The sequence below is a fragment of the Ursus maritimus genome, unplaced genomic scaffold, assembly GCF_017311325.1.
Source record: "Ursus maritimus isolate PB19 unplaced genomic scaffold, ASM1731132v1 scaffold_2, whole genome shotgun sequence".
NCBI lineage: Eukaryota > Metazoa > Chordata > Mammalia > Carnivora > Ursidae > Ursus > Ursus maritimus.
This window is the reverse complement of record NW_024424452.1, coordinates 38,827,398-38,843,052: the sequence shown is the minus strand read 5'-3', so window position 1 is coordinate 38,843,052 and position 15,655 is coordinate 38,827,398. Positions and strand designations below refer to the sequence as shown.

The window sequence follows — 15,655 nt, the reverse complement described above, 5'->3', positions numbered from 1 at the left end:
ACGGCCCTTCCCCCTTGCCGTCTCCATCCCGAGCGAGCATCCCCTCTTCGGCACACCTGCCCTCACAGCCTTGACTGAACCCCACACACCTTGCTCGCACAGCACCCGCTCTGCACAGCCTGCTGACCGCCGCACGCCGCCCCGCACGCGCGTCCGGCCCGCACGCCCCCGGAGCCCGCACAGCCTCCCCGCACGCGCGCCGGGCCCGCACCCGCCGAGCCCCTCTTCCGGGTCCCGCGCCCGGCGCGCCCGGCCCGGCCTACGCGGCCTATAATGGGCGGCCGCACAGGCCCGCTCCCCGCAGTAACGCGCGCCCGGCCCGCACTACTCACCGGCGGCGGCGGCGGCGGGGCCCCGGCCCGGCGCCCGGAGCGGCGCGGCGCGGCCCACGCGCTCAGCGGCGGCACGCCGGCTGGAGGGGCGGGGGCGCTAGCCCGGCGGCCCCCATCGCAGCAGCGGCGCGGCGGCCCGGAGGCGGGCACGGGGCAGGCCGCGGGGGCGCCGCCGAGGCCGGCCGCCCGCTCTCACCCGCCTGCACCGGGGGACGCGGCTCCGGCCCGACTCCGGCCGGTCCTGCGGCGGCGGCGGCGGCCGCAATCGCTTCCCCGAGCGGGGAGCCCGAGCCCAGAGCACCGAAGCCCAGGCCGGAGCGCCCCCGCCGGCGCCGCCCGGAAGTGCGGGGGCGGGGCCGGAGCGCGGGGCGGGGCCCGGAGCGTGGGGGCGAGGCCGAGAGCGTGAGGCGGGGCCCGGAGCGTGAGGCGGGCCGAGAGCGGGGGCGGGGCCAGGGCGCAGGCGCTCAGGAGACCGCGGGGCGGGGCAGGGACTTGGGGCGGGGCCGTGAGCGGCCGGCGGGGTCGAAGCACCAGGCGGGGGTGGATTGCAGAGACGATCCCGGAGCGTGAGGAGGGTCTCGGAGCGTGGGGGTGGGGCACGGACGTGGGGCGGGGCCGGGACGTAGCCCGGAGCGTAGGGCGGGGCTCGGAGCGTGGGCGCCATACCGGGAATGTGGGGCGGGCCGAGGGGGGAGGGGCCAAGATGAGGCGGGGGCGGGGCGCAGGCGGTCCGGAGAGAGTGGGGCGGGGCCGAGAGAGGGAGCTGGGCGGGTCGCGAGACGCGAAGCCTGAGCACTGGGAAGAGCGTGGAGCCGGGGCCTGGGCGGAGGGGTGGGCCCTGAGCGCGGAGGCGGAGCCAAGAACGACAAGGCGGGCCTCGTGCGTGGGCGGAGCCAACGGAGTGGGCGTGGTCAAACTGCAGGTGTGGGGCCGGTGCCTTGGGCGTGGGGCGGGGCAGGAACCCGGGGGTCAGCTGCGGGAAATTGAGCTTCTTACCCCTGGGCTGTGGCGGGCGGAGACACCCCTGCGAGCGTCGCTGAGGGACTGTGGCCCCCAGGAATGCCTGGTCTGGTGCACCGAGGGGCCAGCCGACCCCCTTATGTAGGCACTGCGAGGCGCACGCCACATTGCAGCCTTTTTCTGCCGCCCACACGGGTGTCCACTGGCCCAGGGCTCCCAAAGTTGGCGCCAACAGGCCCAGCGCGCACCCAAGCGGCCTCCCACTCCTTCAGAGGGAGCAGCATATGCACGGACGGGCGGGATGGCCAGAGGGACTGGAGACCTCGCTTGGGACCTGCCGAGCCGGCCCTCCACAGGACCCCGGTAGGACCGCAAACAACTGCCCAGGGCATTGAAGGAAGCAGGTGAGCAAGAGTTGCGCGGTTGCAGGGCAGAGCCAGGCTGACTTGGAGCTTGAGCCCCTGGTAACGTCCAGTCTCTCTCTCCCCCTTCTCTGTGCCAGCCGCCCCCCCCCTCCCGCCCAGCTGGCCGGGACCAGGAGAAGGTGGGCTGGGGCTCCACCCTCCCTGAGTCCCCAGGAGGTCTGGACTCAAGGCCAGGGCACACAGTAGGTAATAGGCCTCCAGTAAATCCTGGTTGTCACTTGGGCAGGAGCCCCCACCTCCAAAGAGCTGCAGCCCCGGGGGCTGCACCCGTCTGGGCACACCTGCTCAGTTTCTCCGAGACACCATCCAGAGTGTGGCCAATGGCTCTCCTTCCTACCACTGCCTCAGGTCACACGCACAGGCCAGCCTGAGAGCAAGGGCTTCCTGTACCCATCACACCTCTCCCCATCACTGTCACCATAGCAGCTCTTGCCCGAGCTGCAAGCTCAGCTGGCCAGCTCCATGTTATCCACCCACCACCGGCCCCTCCCTGAGGGGAGGATGTGTGCCCCTAAGGAATTGCTTTTGGTGCCCTCCATGACCACCCAGGACCCTGTGCTTCACAGAGCCACAGTGGGTCTGGCACCTCAGGAAATGCTCCCAGCAGCCCCCAGGGGTGGCTATAGGCCACCACATCTTCTCCTGGACACTGCTCACCCTCGCTACCCATCCTCCTTTTTCATAATCTCCATACCAGTGCAGAAGTCCTGGTTCAGGGCTCCGTGAGCCACCCGCCAACCTCCCACCCAGCTGCCCAGGGGCGGTACCTGCCTGGGATAAGCAGGTATGGAGGCGTGCCAGCCTGCCTCTCTCAAGGCTCAGCACAGCATCCACACCCAGGGTTTCGTAGGAAAGGGGCAATGAGGGATGGGGACCACTAGAGAAGCATCCGCAGCCTACCAAGGGCCCAGGCCACGCAGGGCCATCACCATGCCTCAGGGCAGGCTGGGCAAGGGCTGGGCCTGTAGGTGACGGGCTACACTACTGAACCCACACTGGCACCACTAGGGTCTTAGCAGTAGGGGTCCCTCACCAGCATCTAGCTGGGATGGCCCCAAGCCCCACAGTACAGCTCCTCCCCCACCCTGTTCAGCCTAGGAGTCTTAGAGGAGATAAGACACAGTGAGTGGCCTTCAAGGCATAGCAGGGTCTCTGTGGGGTGCTGGAGTCCTGGGTGGGCTGGACGGACAGCAAGAACTCCCAGACATTGGCCCTCAGGTTGCCTCCCCACCGCCACACATGGGTCCCCAATGCTTGCCTTGGTTCTGCAGAGCTGCTGCTGTGGCCAGGCCAGGCTCCCAGGGTTGTGTCCATATCCATCCTCCTCCTGGCCCATGGCGGCAGGTGTCCCCTGGGGCCAGAACAGGACCCTGGGGCCCCTGGTTCCTTGGGGCCCCAGCCCTGCAGGGACAGGAAGGGAGTCAGAAGTCCTGGAGGAAGTGCAGCAGCCCTGCTACAGTGGCTTCCAACCGTGGGCACGTGGGCACAGAGGGGTGATTGAGCAGGGTGGGAGTAGGGGCACACCAGAGGAGGGAGCTCAGGGAAGCTCTAAAGAGGAAGAGACAGGCCAAAACTGGGGCCTGCAGTGGAGCAGGGGTGAGCCGGACCGTGTCAGCCCCCCAGATGTGAAAGCAGGCAAAGAGCCATGGGAGCCTCACTTCCGAACAGGTGAGTTCCTCAACGGAGCACCCTCTTTTCACCCTCCCAGTGAAGGGGGTGCTGGAGTTCGCCACTAGAGGCCCTGATTTGATCAACTGTAGATGACATTTGTTCTGGCTTTCCAGGAACTACATGAAAAACTTAAGAGCAGAAGTGAAATTATTTTCTTCAACTTAGACATAAAATGAGTACTTGGAAATAAAGGGAGCTTTGAAGCCTTACACGTGTTCGTCTACTTGGCTGAAGAAGACCACTTGTAAAAAGGGATTCAAAGAAAGCATCCAAGATGCACCCAGGAGGGTGCTGAGGCACATCCAGCACGGCCCGACGCGCAGCGATGAAAACTAGCAGCAGGGATAAGCTGCAGAGATGGGATACTGGGCGCCACATCCCCAGTGTCTTCTTGGGAGGGGAGGACAGGAGGGACCGTTCTGATTTGGGCTTCTGGAGGGAAACAGGAGTCTCAGGCTGAGCCCCTTCTGGGCGCTCCATTCCCTGCCCCTCAGCCCCGTCCACAGGCGTGGGAGGTGGAGGCGGGTGCGCAGGCAAAGCCCCGAGGGGGGAGGGAGGCTCATCCAGTTCTGACAAGTATGGTGTGTTCTCCCCTTTGGAGGCACAGCCCCGGTCACACTGCTAGCCGCCTTCCTGGCCATAAGCACAGCCCCCGGGGGCTCCATTCCTCATCCCTGAGTGTCCTTTCTCCATCAGTTCTGAGCTCAATGGGGAGGGCCAGGTGTTGTGTCCCCATCCCAAGCCCCCAAAAGGATGCAGAGACATCACACCAAGGTCGAGAGATAGAACACCAAGGAGAAAGCTTCGAGACCACACACACAGGGTGCCCATTTTTGTGAATACAGAAAATGTGCATATAAAGGCAAGAATACTGAAAAACTATTCCAGAGTGTTAATACTAGTTATTATTGGAGTGCAGATTAGGGGTGGGTTCTCTTGCCTCCTTTAAGCATTCGGGAAGAAGTTCTGCACCCATGTGACTGTGATGAATGTGTGGGAACCATGGAGCTCTGCAGCAGGCACCATCCCTCTATCAACGATCGGTATAAATCAACCCGGGGAAGCAAGCTGGATGGCTGAGGACACTGGGGGACAGGACAGAGCTGATCTGTTGGGCAGAGTCAGGCAGGGTTGGGTTGCTCCAAGTTGGTCCCAGGCCAGTGAGGAAGTGCTAAATCGAGCTTCCTGGGCCAGCCCAGCTGCCTGTGGACACTCCAGGCTGGGGCCCCTTCCCTCCTGTGTTTGGCTCCTCTTCCCCTTCACACCTTGGGGCAGGTGTCTCATCCAGGCTGGCATTTTGCATCCCTCGTGCTGTTTGGAGCTCTCTCTAAGCCCTTCAGCTAAAGCTGCCTCAGGCCGGCACCCAGGAGTGATCTGGTCCCCATGCCAAGCTGAGGAGGCAGGGGATAAGACCAGGGCTTTGCCTCAAACAAGCCGGCTCCAGCATCAACTCAGTGCTGAGGACACCTGGTGTGACAGTCACCTTCTCCCCCTGCTGCTGTGTATCATCCTACGATAGTCCCTGCTCCTAGGAGCCATCGTCAGCTGCATTCAGGGCTTGTCACTCATTACTGTGCTCTCCCCTTTCCCATTTCCTAGGCGAGGAGGCCAACAGCAAAGGTCGGGAGAGTGAGGCACTCAGCCATCACCAGGCGTGTGGCAGTGCCCTCAGAAATAGCCACTGTGGTCATTGCGCTTGTCCCCACTGGCTTAGCAGTCCAGGGTGCCAGGCCCAGCTGACTGATGCTGTGTTTGTCCCTTGTCCCCTGCATGGACAACTCCCCCAGCAGACCTGACACAGCCCCCCGTATCCCTGCTGGCCCCCATGTGTCAAGGGTCGGGTTTCAAGGCCAACAGGAAAGCAGTGGCATAGCAGCAGGCCTCTAGCCCCAGGGTGCCGTCCACACCCACCCCAACTTGGGCCTCACCCCCGGTGTCCTAAGGGGTTCCTGTCACTCCAGGCTGAGGGGCATAGCAGGGCATCTTCCCATGCTGCCTCTTTGGAGAATGCTGACCCTGGGGATGTGTCTGGGGGTCTAGGAGATGCTGGAGTAAGCTCACGGTTGGAGGACAGTACTTGAGCAAGGTTGGGTGGGCCCTGCCAGCCACAGGGGCCTGGAAGAGAGGAAGAGAGTGCAGCCCGCCCATCGCCAGCCCAGCACCCCCCCCAGCCGCCTCCAGCTTGGGACCCTCAGGGATACAGGGGTGCGGCTAAGGCTGACCCAGCTCCTGCCTCCCTGGGGACATGTCTGCCTATGGCAAGGCGGGCACTTCTCCTCAGCAAAGTGAGGATCCTGACCCAACTCTGCTGGACCCAGAGGTCTGTGGGCCACCTTCCGTCAACGAGCCTGAGTCTCAGGGGGAGCCCATGACCGGCAGTGGCCCAGATCAAAGAAGGAAGGGCCTGCTGGCCTCCCCCGACCCCAGCACCGTTTTCCCAGGAATGGAAGTGTGTGAGTGGAGGGGCCAGGCGCCTGAGGGGCCTCAGCCCAACTCGTAAAAGGAGCAGCTGAAGTCCCAGCCTCCCGGGTGGCCTCAGATCACTTCCCCTTCTGGTCTTGGGCACACCTGCCCTCCCGCTGTACTGACCCTGACACGAGGCAGACTTCCACCTTTGCCTTTGCTGTTTCACCTGGAATGTCCTTCCCTTACCTGACCACCCCGTCCCCCAAGGCCTCTCCCAGCGCTGGGAGCTCTTGGCTATTGGCTCTCGTTTCTCCTTCCACCTGACAGACCTCATCTAGCTGCACCAAGCCTGTGCGGTCGCGGGGCCAGGGCAGCCCCTCGAGCTGGTAGCTGGGAGACTTGGTAATGGGGAGGTAGGGAGGTGCCCTCCCAAGCCGGCCAGCTGCCTTTACCCGTGCCCACGCCCACAGCCTCCAGAGCGGCCTCTCCGCCACCTGCCCCCCACCGTGCTGTCCAGAGATGTCTCTCTTGGCTTCCTAGGAGCCTGGCAGCCGCTGCAGCCACGTTATAAGTATGTGATTATGTATGCCGGGTCCCTCCGGCCCTTTGTTGCCGCGGAATCTATCGTCGCGAACAAAAGTGCACTGGATTAGCCACAGTGGATTAAAAGATTTGCTTCCCAGCGTTCACCTAATAACCCAACAATCGTGCCGACAGAGGCTTTGAACCTCAGGACATGCTCGCCAGGCCATCTGGGAGCAACGGGATGGCGGTCAGGGTGGTTACGGGCAGCTACCGCCTGTGCTCCCTCTCCACTCTGCCCGCGGCCAGGCCTGTGCTCTTGCCAGGCCCATCTGGGCCAGACTTGGGGGCGAGACCAGAGTCTAGGGGGAGATAGAAGACACCTAGGTAGGGGAACAAGGCCCACCCAGGGCTGCCTTCCAGAGGGCCCGCTGCCCAGGGCCAGGCATGGGTGGTGGGGGCCAGGCCTTGCCGTACCCTGCCCTGCCCCCCGGGTACATCCACACATTCCACACAGCAGCAAGGACGCGAGCAACATGGAGGGTAGCCGTGGCGGGCAGGTGACATGCCAGGCTCCACCACTGCCGCCCCGTGGTGCACGTTTCTGCACAAGCGTGCACTCGCACGCACACACGCGTATACACACACGCACGTACACACACTCGCGTGCGCGCACACGCACGCACGCGCACACACACACACACACACACAAGCATGTCCCTCTTTGATCTCCGAAGGACGCTCCATTTACAAGCTCCTAATCGCAGCTGCCTTTGCGGGGTTTGTCTTCTAAAGTCCCGAGTAATGGGATTTGGCACTTCTGATCCATCTTGGTCTGACCGCTCCCCGGTACAGGTGGACATCTTTTCCTTTCTTGCTTTTTCCTTTCCTTTAAAAAAAAAAAATGCTCCCTAAACGGCACTGACTTGATGTGGCTTGTCGCCCAGCCCCGCGAGTGGGGCCGGGACAGGGGCCAGGTGGCCGGCACACCGAGGGCCTGGCCAGTTGGGGGTCTTTGATGCCGCCTCCATGTGAAATCTGAGTGAAAGACATAGGAGAACGATTTTCGGGACCAACGGTGCAGTGGGATTCATCCTGCCTCGTGCGGTTCCCTTTGTCTCTCTTCCCATGACCCTTCTTTGGGACGTTTGGGGAGAGGGTCCGGGGGTGAGGGTGAGGGTGCGGGCATGTGTGCGAGCGCACGCAGGAGGGTGCAGAGGGCAGGGTGGGCTGAGGGCAGGGCCTCAGCCACAAGAACAATGGGCAGCAGGGAGCACATCCACCTGTCCGCCTATTCGTCTGTCCATCCGTCTGCCCGCCCGGCTTACCTCACCTGCCTGGCTCCGTGTGCCTGCTCACGCCCCACCATCCCGCGGTCCGCCATGATGGGCTTGGCCGTCTGTCTGAGCACTTTCAGCCACTCCAGGACGCGGGTCCCTGCTCTTGGCCACTGTGTGGCTGGGAGGAAGAAGTGTGACTCTGGGCTTGGCTGAGGCAGGGACCAGATGACGGCCTCAGAACCCTATGGTAGCCATGGCAACCAGCCCCTTTAGACACCGCCACCCCCCGAGCCACTCCTGACTGCTGAGGGAGCAGGCAGTGCCGCCGTGGGCCCACACCAGGGTCCCGTTGGCCGTGTCCGGTCGGGCATGACTGGACCCTGCTCCTGCACCAGCTGCCGGGTGTATGTGGGTTTCATGTATGTCCAGTGTGAAGGGTCCAGGTCCCTCTCTTGGGACATGTCCCAGGCCACTCCGCGCCCTGCCTGACCACCTGGAGGAGGCAGGAACGATATCTTTGCAGCCTCTACTTCAAGGAGGATTTCAGGTCAGGCTTGCCCTAGGGGCTGAAGGCCAGGCCATCTGGTGAGAAAATAATGGATGAGGGCAGAGGGAGAAAGGGCAGGGGGAACTCCCCATACTCAGGGAGACAGAGCCAAGCTCTCAATCCACCTGAGACCCCGAGAGGCCTGCCAACTTCTGTGCCTGCCAGCCCCTCCTCCACTCCCATCAACCTACCGAACACACAGACAGACTCACAGAGTCCCCTCTCAAGAGCCTTCAGAGGCCCCAGCCTGGCCCTGTTGCTTCACAGACCCTGTGTCCCCAACCCAGCAGACTCTAGGACTTCAGTCACACCAACCACTCTGCAACCCTGCAGAAACCAACCACACACCTGTGACTTTGTACCTGTTCATCCCTTGACCTGAACCCCCTGGGTCTGTCAGCACCAGCTCCTTGGAAAGGCCTTCCCAGATGTCTCAAGACCAGGGTTCCTCATCAGGGGCTCAATGCAGCATCACCATCCCAGAGCCAACCTACCCCTGTCTCTGTGACAGTCCAAACATTCTTGGTTTAGCACCAAGTCAAGGCCCCTACGAGATCCACCTGAGAGCCCTGGGAAGCCACATCCCATTTCCTGGCCCATGTTCAGGCCACATTTGCCGGAGAAAAGAGGAAGTGAGCAACAGTCACAAGCCTGTGAGGAGCAGATGTGAGCCCCAAGTCTTTGGGAAGAGGCCAGGACCACAGGGGCCCAGGGGCTGCTGAGGAAGCCACTGCCAAGGTCAGAGGGACCTGGGAAATAGGGGGACTCTGGAACACGGGTCCACAGGGGTTGCACATCCAAGGGAATGGGCTCAGGGTGGGCCAGGCTGGGCCCAGAGCTCCATGGCACCAAAGCTGCTCAGCCAGCCCAGGACTTGGCCCCACCCCAAGTTGCTCAATCACAGAAGTGAGCCCCCAGCCTCAAGGGCCTCCCCCTGATGCTGGACACCATCAGCAGACAGGCCTTGTCCAGGGACAAGGTATGGGTGGGGACATAGGCCTGGGTCAGCTGGAGGTGCTGGAGGGTCCAGTGGGGGGAGCCCCATTTTGGGGCTCAAGAAGAGCATGGGGAGGGCTCTGGTGTGCTGGGGCAGAGGGTGCCAGATAGCACAGAAAGTGCCGCTGACCCAGGCTCCCGCGTGGGGGCAGGCAGCTGGTGGTGGGGTGGAAGGGAGAGGTGTTCAAGGGGGTCTGGAGCACAGGCTCCAGAGGGAAAAAGACAGTGCATGTGGGTAGGCCTCACAACAGCTCCTCCGGCTCCTAGCAGGGAGAAGACGTAAAGATGTCTCCACATCCTCCACCCTGCAAGCCAATGCACACTGAGGACAACTCAGGCAAGACCCTCAGGTGAGGGGTCAGACCCAGAGCCGTGGACTGGACCACGCCCTTCCTGACCTCGGGTGTCCTTCCTGGGCCTCGGGACCCCATGGTGTTGATGGTGACACTTGTCAGAGGCCGCCACTGCCCAGGTCCCAAGGGACCTGTGCATCTACAGCTAGTGATCATGGTCAACCCTCCTGCCCGTGGTCCCTGACTGGTTGGCTGTCACGGAAACACACAAGCAAGGGAGCTTGCCCAAGGGCTCCTGGAGGGCTGGGGAGGGACAGGGGCATAGCCTGTCTGCCCACCGGAGCCAGCACAGGGCAGTCTGGACTTCTGTGGGCTTGACGTTGGTCAGTACAACTACCCACCCCAGTTCAGAAGCCTGAGGGGCTGCAGGGAACTCGGTGAGTGGACTGGAGGCTCTCAGGGACACACACAGCAGACCAGTGGAGGTGTGGCCTGTGGGCCCCCACTGCTCAGCTCCTGGCTGGTGTGCACATGCTAGCTTCCCCACCTTTTGTAATGGAAGAGTGTGGCAGTTTCTGCCTGCCAGGCACCTTCCCAGACACAGGGAGTTTTATTTGGGGTGGGGAGCCAAGTTTGTTACTCACTGACAGCTTAAACTTTCCTGGGCAGAGGATCTTTGTGAGAATTTGATGAAACTGATACCGACTCCACCAGAAAAGGGCCAAGGCCACAGCCAGACCCCACACAGATTATGGGGAGGGAAGTGACCTTGGAGGCCACACTGAGCTCCTTCTATTGACCAGCAGCCCTGGAGGCCAGTCTGGGCCATCCCTTCAGTAACCCCCATGCCCCAGGGAAAGCAGAGCTGCAACCCTAAGACTTTCCTTGTGCTGCCCCCAAGTGTGGTAACCCCACTTCGGCTGGGTCTCTGCTTTCAACACTCTTTGCCTGGCCCTCCAGTGCTGACAGGGAGACCCAGGCCAGAGTCCACCTCCCCCACCATGGCCCACAGGCAGCCTAGTCCCCACCCTGCCCCAGCCCCAGGCCCCTTGGGGTACCAGCAGACACACAAACGCTACACGTCCTGATAAGAGCTCCCCACACCTGGACCTGTAGCCTGAGTGGGGGCAGGAAAGAGCAGCAGAGCAAGGCGTGACTGCGAGCCCAGCCAATGAACTGGGGGCATCTGGGGTGCACAGCTGGGGGGGGGGGGTGCAGGTGACACAGGCAGTGCTAGAAAGGGATCAGTTTAATTCGGTTCAGGGCTGAGCATGGGAAACGTCAGGTGAGATCAAGTGGGGGTTGGAAGGATTGGCCAGGCCAGAACACCACCTAGGTGGCTGGAGCCAGGGCTGTCTGGGTCCCTGGGCTGGGTGTCGCCCAGAGCTCGGCAGGGGTGGGCTGGGCGCTGGCAGTTTTGGTAAAAGTTTTAAAAAATTAATACCTGTTCACAACATTGGAGCACCCCGTGAAGAAACAATCATGTGCATCAAGACATGGGTCCACAGGTACGCCCCAGAGGAGTCTGGGACTGACAACAGCATTTCCCAGCTTCGCACAAAGACCTCAGGATCGCTCCCCAGAGGACAGGCCCCACCCCTCAATAACCTCCCTATGCTGTGGGGTCTTAAGGGCCCTCCTGCCGCTGTGTTCACGGGCCAGCCACGCTCACTAGCCCACCACAGGCTCCCTCAGGCCTCCACCTCCATGAACACAGCCCAGATGTCTTCACTTCCACAGCACCTCTCAGGGGAGCTGGGTGCCCCTGGGTCAGCTGCCAGGACCAGGTCAGGGGAATCACTCCCTGCCTCCCAGAGTGATCTGAATGGGTCTCAATGCTCAGTACTCCCAGGAAAGGGCTAGGGAAGAAGGTCAAGGCACCCCCAAATCTCAGAGCAGGAACGGCCTCAGGGCACCTGGCCCAGCCTCCCACTGGGACTCACATCCCTGCACTTCCGGAGAGCTGGTGGGGGTGCTCACCACCCTGTACGGCATGCCAGCACGGATCCTTCCCCATCGCTCCCAGAGTGAGGCCACAGCTCTGCCTCTGCTCTGGAGAACACTCCAGACAGGTGGGGATGTGCAAGAGGGAGATGATCTATTGCCAGATGCCTTCAACTACGCTGGACTCTCCCAGTGGAACCCCGGTCCCACAGCTCAGCCACATCCCGCGTCTCTGGGGCAGGGCACGACGAAGTCAAAGACCACTCAGGAGAGCTGCAGTTTTCCAGCCAAAGCAGCACACACACGGCCCAGTTCACACTTTACTTGTGCTGCCCCCAAAGTGTGGTGACCTCACTTCAGCTGGGCCTCCACTTCAGGGGGAGGGGGGCTGCAGGGGCAGCAAGACGGCCCCAGACCTCTGGGGACCTTGGGACGAGACCCCTTGGGGCCTCCACAAAGCCCACCCAACCCTGGGAGCTGCTGAGTCAGCACAGAAGAACGGGTTCATCCACTACCCACACATGGTCCTCACCACCACCCCAGGCTCTTGTGTCCACAGTGCCGAGGGGGCTGGGGCACAGCCAAGCACGGCTGTCGGGCAGGGGTCACCGCGCAGTCACTTCCTGCTGGCTCGCTTCTGCACTACCACCGGCTCGGACAGTGCCTGTTGCTGAAGCCGCTCAATCAGCTCCTCCACGTAGACCTTGAACAGAGGAGTCGGGTCCTACAGGAGTGAGACAGGATCACAATGAGTCGCTCTGGGGAAAGCGGGAATCCAGCTGCTGCTGGCCAAACACGAAGAGGACCCCTCAGACTTGGCTACAGCCACCAGCCCAGAGGACGCCGCCCTGTCCACAAGACAGGGGCCACCTTCCCTTGGGGACACAGGCTTCCCCGCCTTGGGGCCCTGTCGCTGCAGATAAACCAAGCAAAGAGAACGGGGGGCAGCGGCTGCTGTGCCATGGTGGGTTCCCTGTTTCAGCAGCGACCACAAGCTCCAGACCCTTCCTGGGCACAAACACAAAAAGACCTCAGCTTGATACCAGGAAGATCCCAGGGCAGGGGGTGGTACGTGGCCAAAGAAACCAAAGGTGGCACCAAGAGTCTTTCTGTCCATGAACTTATGAAGCCAGCTGGAGGGGGAGGTGGGCAGGAGAGTGTCAGGACCTAAGGGGAGGGGGCATGCCACACAGACCCCCAGGCTGTGGCTGTGTGAGGCCAGCTGTGCACAGCGGCAGCTCCTCCCCAGGTTCCCTGGGTGCAGTGGCTCCTAGTCCATGCTTCCCCACCCCCGTCCGCAGTGCTGCACATGTGCACCTTCTCCTCCAGGAGCCTCTGCTTCTCCACAGCCTCATCCAACGTCAGGCCAACCCACTCGGCTTCTGCCTCCGGGATGACAAACTCCTGCACAGGAGAGACCAGGCACACGATGAGCAGAAGTACTGCCCGTCAACGGGACCCAGGAGGAGTAAGAAGTACAAACCAAAGCCTCACCTTGTACCTGTCGTAGATGGCTGCCCTCTTCTTGGGGTTGTCTGGGTGCAGCTGGGGGTCCTGGCGGGCAAGCCGCAGCAGCATCCCTCGCTTCAGGTCCATCCCGAACTTGGAGCACAGGTCCTCCTTCGGAGTCTGGCAGGAGGCTATGCATGGGGCCAGGTGTTGCTGGCGGGGCCCTGCCCACCCCACCCGCCGGCAGACCCCACCAGGCTCCTCCTCAGCAGTTGGAGGGCCCCAGGCCATCACAGAACAAAGGAAGGTCTGAGAGCAAGGAAGGAGGCAGCAATGCTCCCTGGGACCCCGTTTATATTTCACTGATAACCCTCCACCCCAGACATGGGTGTGCCCCAGCGAGTCTCTGACTCGCTAGGAGACTCTGCTGTGTGCTGGCCCCCAGCTTGCCTTGAGGATGTAGAAGTCAAACCCGTAGGCCTCGTCGATGAGGTCCAGGGTCCGCTGGGTCACTGTGACGGTGAATTTCGTGTCCAGGATCTCACTGTAGAGCTCACGCTGAAACAGCTGTGGCTTCCACACCTTCTTCACCCTCTTTGAGAGCTAAGGGAGGAACAGAGACCTCGAGAGCGCTGCTGCTTCCCCCTACAGAGCCAAATGGGGCCCGGGGCATCTTCCTGGGACTCAGGACAGAGAGCTGGAGGGACCAGACCCCACCTGGGGACCCAGAGGATCAGCTTTTTCTCAACCCTGCCTGGGTTGCTGGTGAGTCCCAGGCACACCACACGTACAACCGTAACTCCGGGTTCACAACCAGGGACCAAGGGGCCAAAGGCAAAGGGAGAGGCCACCTGGGAGGCCTCAGACACAAGCCACCGTGCAGAGGGCTCAGAAGCCCCGCAGGTTTCCCACCAGAGGCTGCACAGTGTGGAAGGCAGACTGTGCATCTCTCAGCCTTCCTAGGTGCAGTGATGAGGTGGCCAGGCCGGCCGCGGGCGTCAGGAGGAGGCGAACTACAGCGTGCCACGCTGACAGGTGACCGGAGACCTGACCTCCCCCTACTTGCTCTCCCACACAGATCTCCTCATCCTCACACCTGATCTGACTAACCGCCCCCGTGGCTCTGCACTTCCTGCTTCCCGCGTGCACCACCCTGTCTCAGGACACCCAGTCGGCTTCACACGGAGTGAAATTGGCGGGGATTGGCTTCCCTGACCGAGTGAGTCTCCACGCACCGTAAGCACACACCCCCACCCCAGCCTCGCTCCTGAACCTCGGAGCACAGCATGGGCCCAGGGCAGCAAAACCCAGACAAGTGCTCCGAAGCCTGCCCTGCTCACATACCTTGTCGTTGTTGAGGTATCTATGGCCCAGGATCCAGCCCTCCCCACCCCAGAGCCCCAGCTGGGATTCTGGGGGGTAGTAAATGGGAATGGGTACATCCTCCACACGCTCCCGCTGCCCATTCTTGGGGTTGGTCTTGAACTTAACCCCGTGAGGCCTGTAGTGCACAGGCGTGGGCGTCCGCGCCTCCTCCAGGGAGCGCAGGTAGTGCGGGGGCAAGCGGGAGCAGATACCCTCCCGCAGCCGCAGCTGCTTCCACAGGCCGACCGGGAACTTGTGCAGGGGCATGGCGGCGAGCCTGGCGGGAGGCAGGGGTGACGCCATTACGCTGCAGCCCGGCCCCACTCGGGTCCCGACTGCCCGCGCGGCCTGACTCCCGACCCCGACCCCGAGCCTAGCCCCCCGACTCCAGATCCGACCCCAACTGCCCGTGTAGCCTCTCCCCTCGCCCCGACTCCTAATCCCGGACCCTGACTCCCGACCGAGGCCCGCACCTGCAGTCCCTACCCGCCCCACGAGACCCGACCCTCACCTTGCCCACAGCCTACCTCCCCGAGTTCCGCGCCGCACCGGAACCAGAAGTCGCGAGGCGGTGCCTAGCACCTCATCCGCCGCTAAATGGCTGAAAACCCCGTCAGTCTACTCTCGTCCCGCCCCCTTTCCTGTCTTTAGGGACCGTGGAAAATGCCCTGCAGCGAAGGCAGCAGCTCAAGGCACCGTCAGCAAATGCGGGCCCTTTTCCCCGGAGCGGAGCTGGGGGCGGGGAGGGGTGGAGCTTGTCATCCTTGGTCCCACTCCCTCTCCGGCGGGATGGAGAGCAGAAATCAAAGTAAAAACTCTTGTGTCTCCTGGCACCTGGGTGGCCCAGTCGGTTAAGAGTCCAACTCTTGATTTCTGCTCAGGTCATGATCTCAGGGTCCTCAGATCGAGCCCTCACTAAGCACAGATCCTGCTTAAGACCCTCCCCGCCCCCACCTCCCACCCCCGCGCTCTCTCTTAAATAAAAGACTCTTGTGCCTTGAAATATCACTGTAGAGTATTAAACTCACCAATCACAGCAAAATGAGAGCTACATAAAAATGTCTTAATGTCTTAAAAACTTGTAACCCAGAAAACACCATATAGAGCTGTTTGTTTCCCCTTTACAAGCCTAGAGAATACTCTGGTGGCCAAGTGCAGGGTGAAAAGGGGTGCGGGAGCCAACAGGGAGGCCACACCCCGGGTAGGAAGGGAAGCCCACAAGGCCACCCCACCTTCAGCCGCCTCAGCGTCCTGTGGTCACTTCCGGCACCCCTGGTACAGAGAGCAGCCACTGCAGTCTTGCCTTAGGGGAGGGGCAGTTATCCTGCTTCCCCCTTATCCTGTTTCCCCCAAGAGGAGGGAGAAAGGCTGGGCCAGGTCTCAGGGAAACCCCTCCCCAAACACACAATTAGGCCTGTACAGAGCACCGGTCATCATTCCTCTCTTGGAGCGACTAGAGATAATG

At 62.1% G+C, this 15,655-nt stretch overlaps 1 protein-coding gene and 1 long non-coding RNA gene across 4 annotated transcripts; one reads left to right on the top strand and one right to left on the bottom strand.

Moving 5' to 3' along the window:
- The first annotated feature begins 8,775 nt into the window (after positions 1-8,775).
- Positions 8,776-14,163, top strand: LOC103668453. Of its 2 annotated transcripts, none has more exons than XR_570033.2 (3): positions 8,776-8,881; positions 9,410-9,489; positions 13,904-14,163. It is a non-coding gene; the product is annotated as an uncharacterized LOC103668453 (long non-coding RNA). The 2 variants fall into 2 exon arrangements; XR_570034.2 differs by having other exon boundaries at positions 8,777-8,881; positions 9,407-9,489.
- Positions 11,656-14,829, bottom strand: MRPL28 (mitochondrial ribosomal protein L28). Of its 2 annotated transcripts, none has more exons than XM_040635641.1 (6): positions 14,718-14,829; positions 14,170-14,467; positions 13,276-13,428; positions 12,871-13,005; positions 12,694-12,780; positions 11,656-12,100 (listed from the first exon to the last, which is right to left on the bottom strand). In XM_040635641.1, exons 2-6 carry the CDS (start codon positions 14,455-14,457, stop codon positions 11,993-11,995), a joined length of 771 nt encoding a protein of 256 aa, XP_040491575.1. In that variant the 5' UTR covers positions 14,458-14,467; positions 14,718-14,829; the 3' UTR covers positions 11,656-11,992. The 2 variants fall into 2 exon arrangements, with proteins under 2 accessions (XP_040491575.1, XP_008694923.1); XM_008696701.2 differs by having other exon boundaries at positions 14,702-14,767.
- Between the last annotated feature and the right edge of the window lie 826 nt (positions 14,830-15,655).

What these genes read in the sequence shown, in the direction of transcription:
- MRPL28 (XM_040635641.1), bottom strand. Translation starts at nt 14,457, where the DNA reads ATGCCCCTGCACAAGTTCCCGGTCGGCCTGTGGAAGCAGCTGCGGCTG. An exon ending in TTGACTTCTACATCCTCAAG is followed by an intron (nt 13,006 to 13,275) that starts GCAAGCTGGGGG and finishes GCCTCCTGCCAG; the next exon opens with ACTCCGAAGGAGGACCTGTG. An exon ending in AGAGGCTCCTGGAGGAGAAG is followed by an intron (nt 12,101 to 12,693) that starts GTGCACATGTGC and finishes TCACTCCTGTAG; the next exon opens with GACCCGACTCCTCTGTTCAA.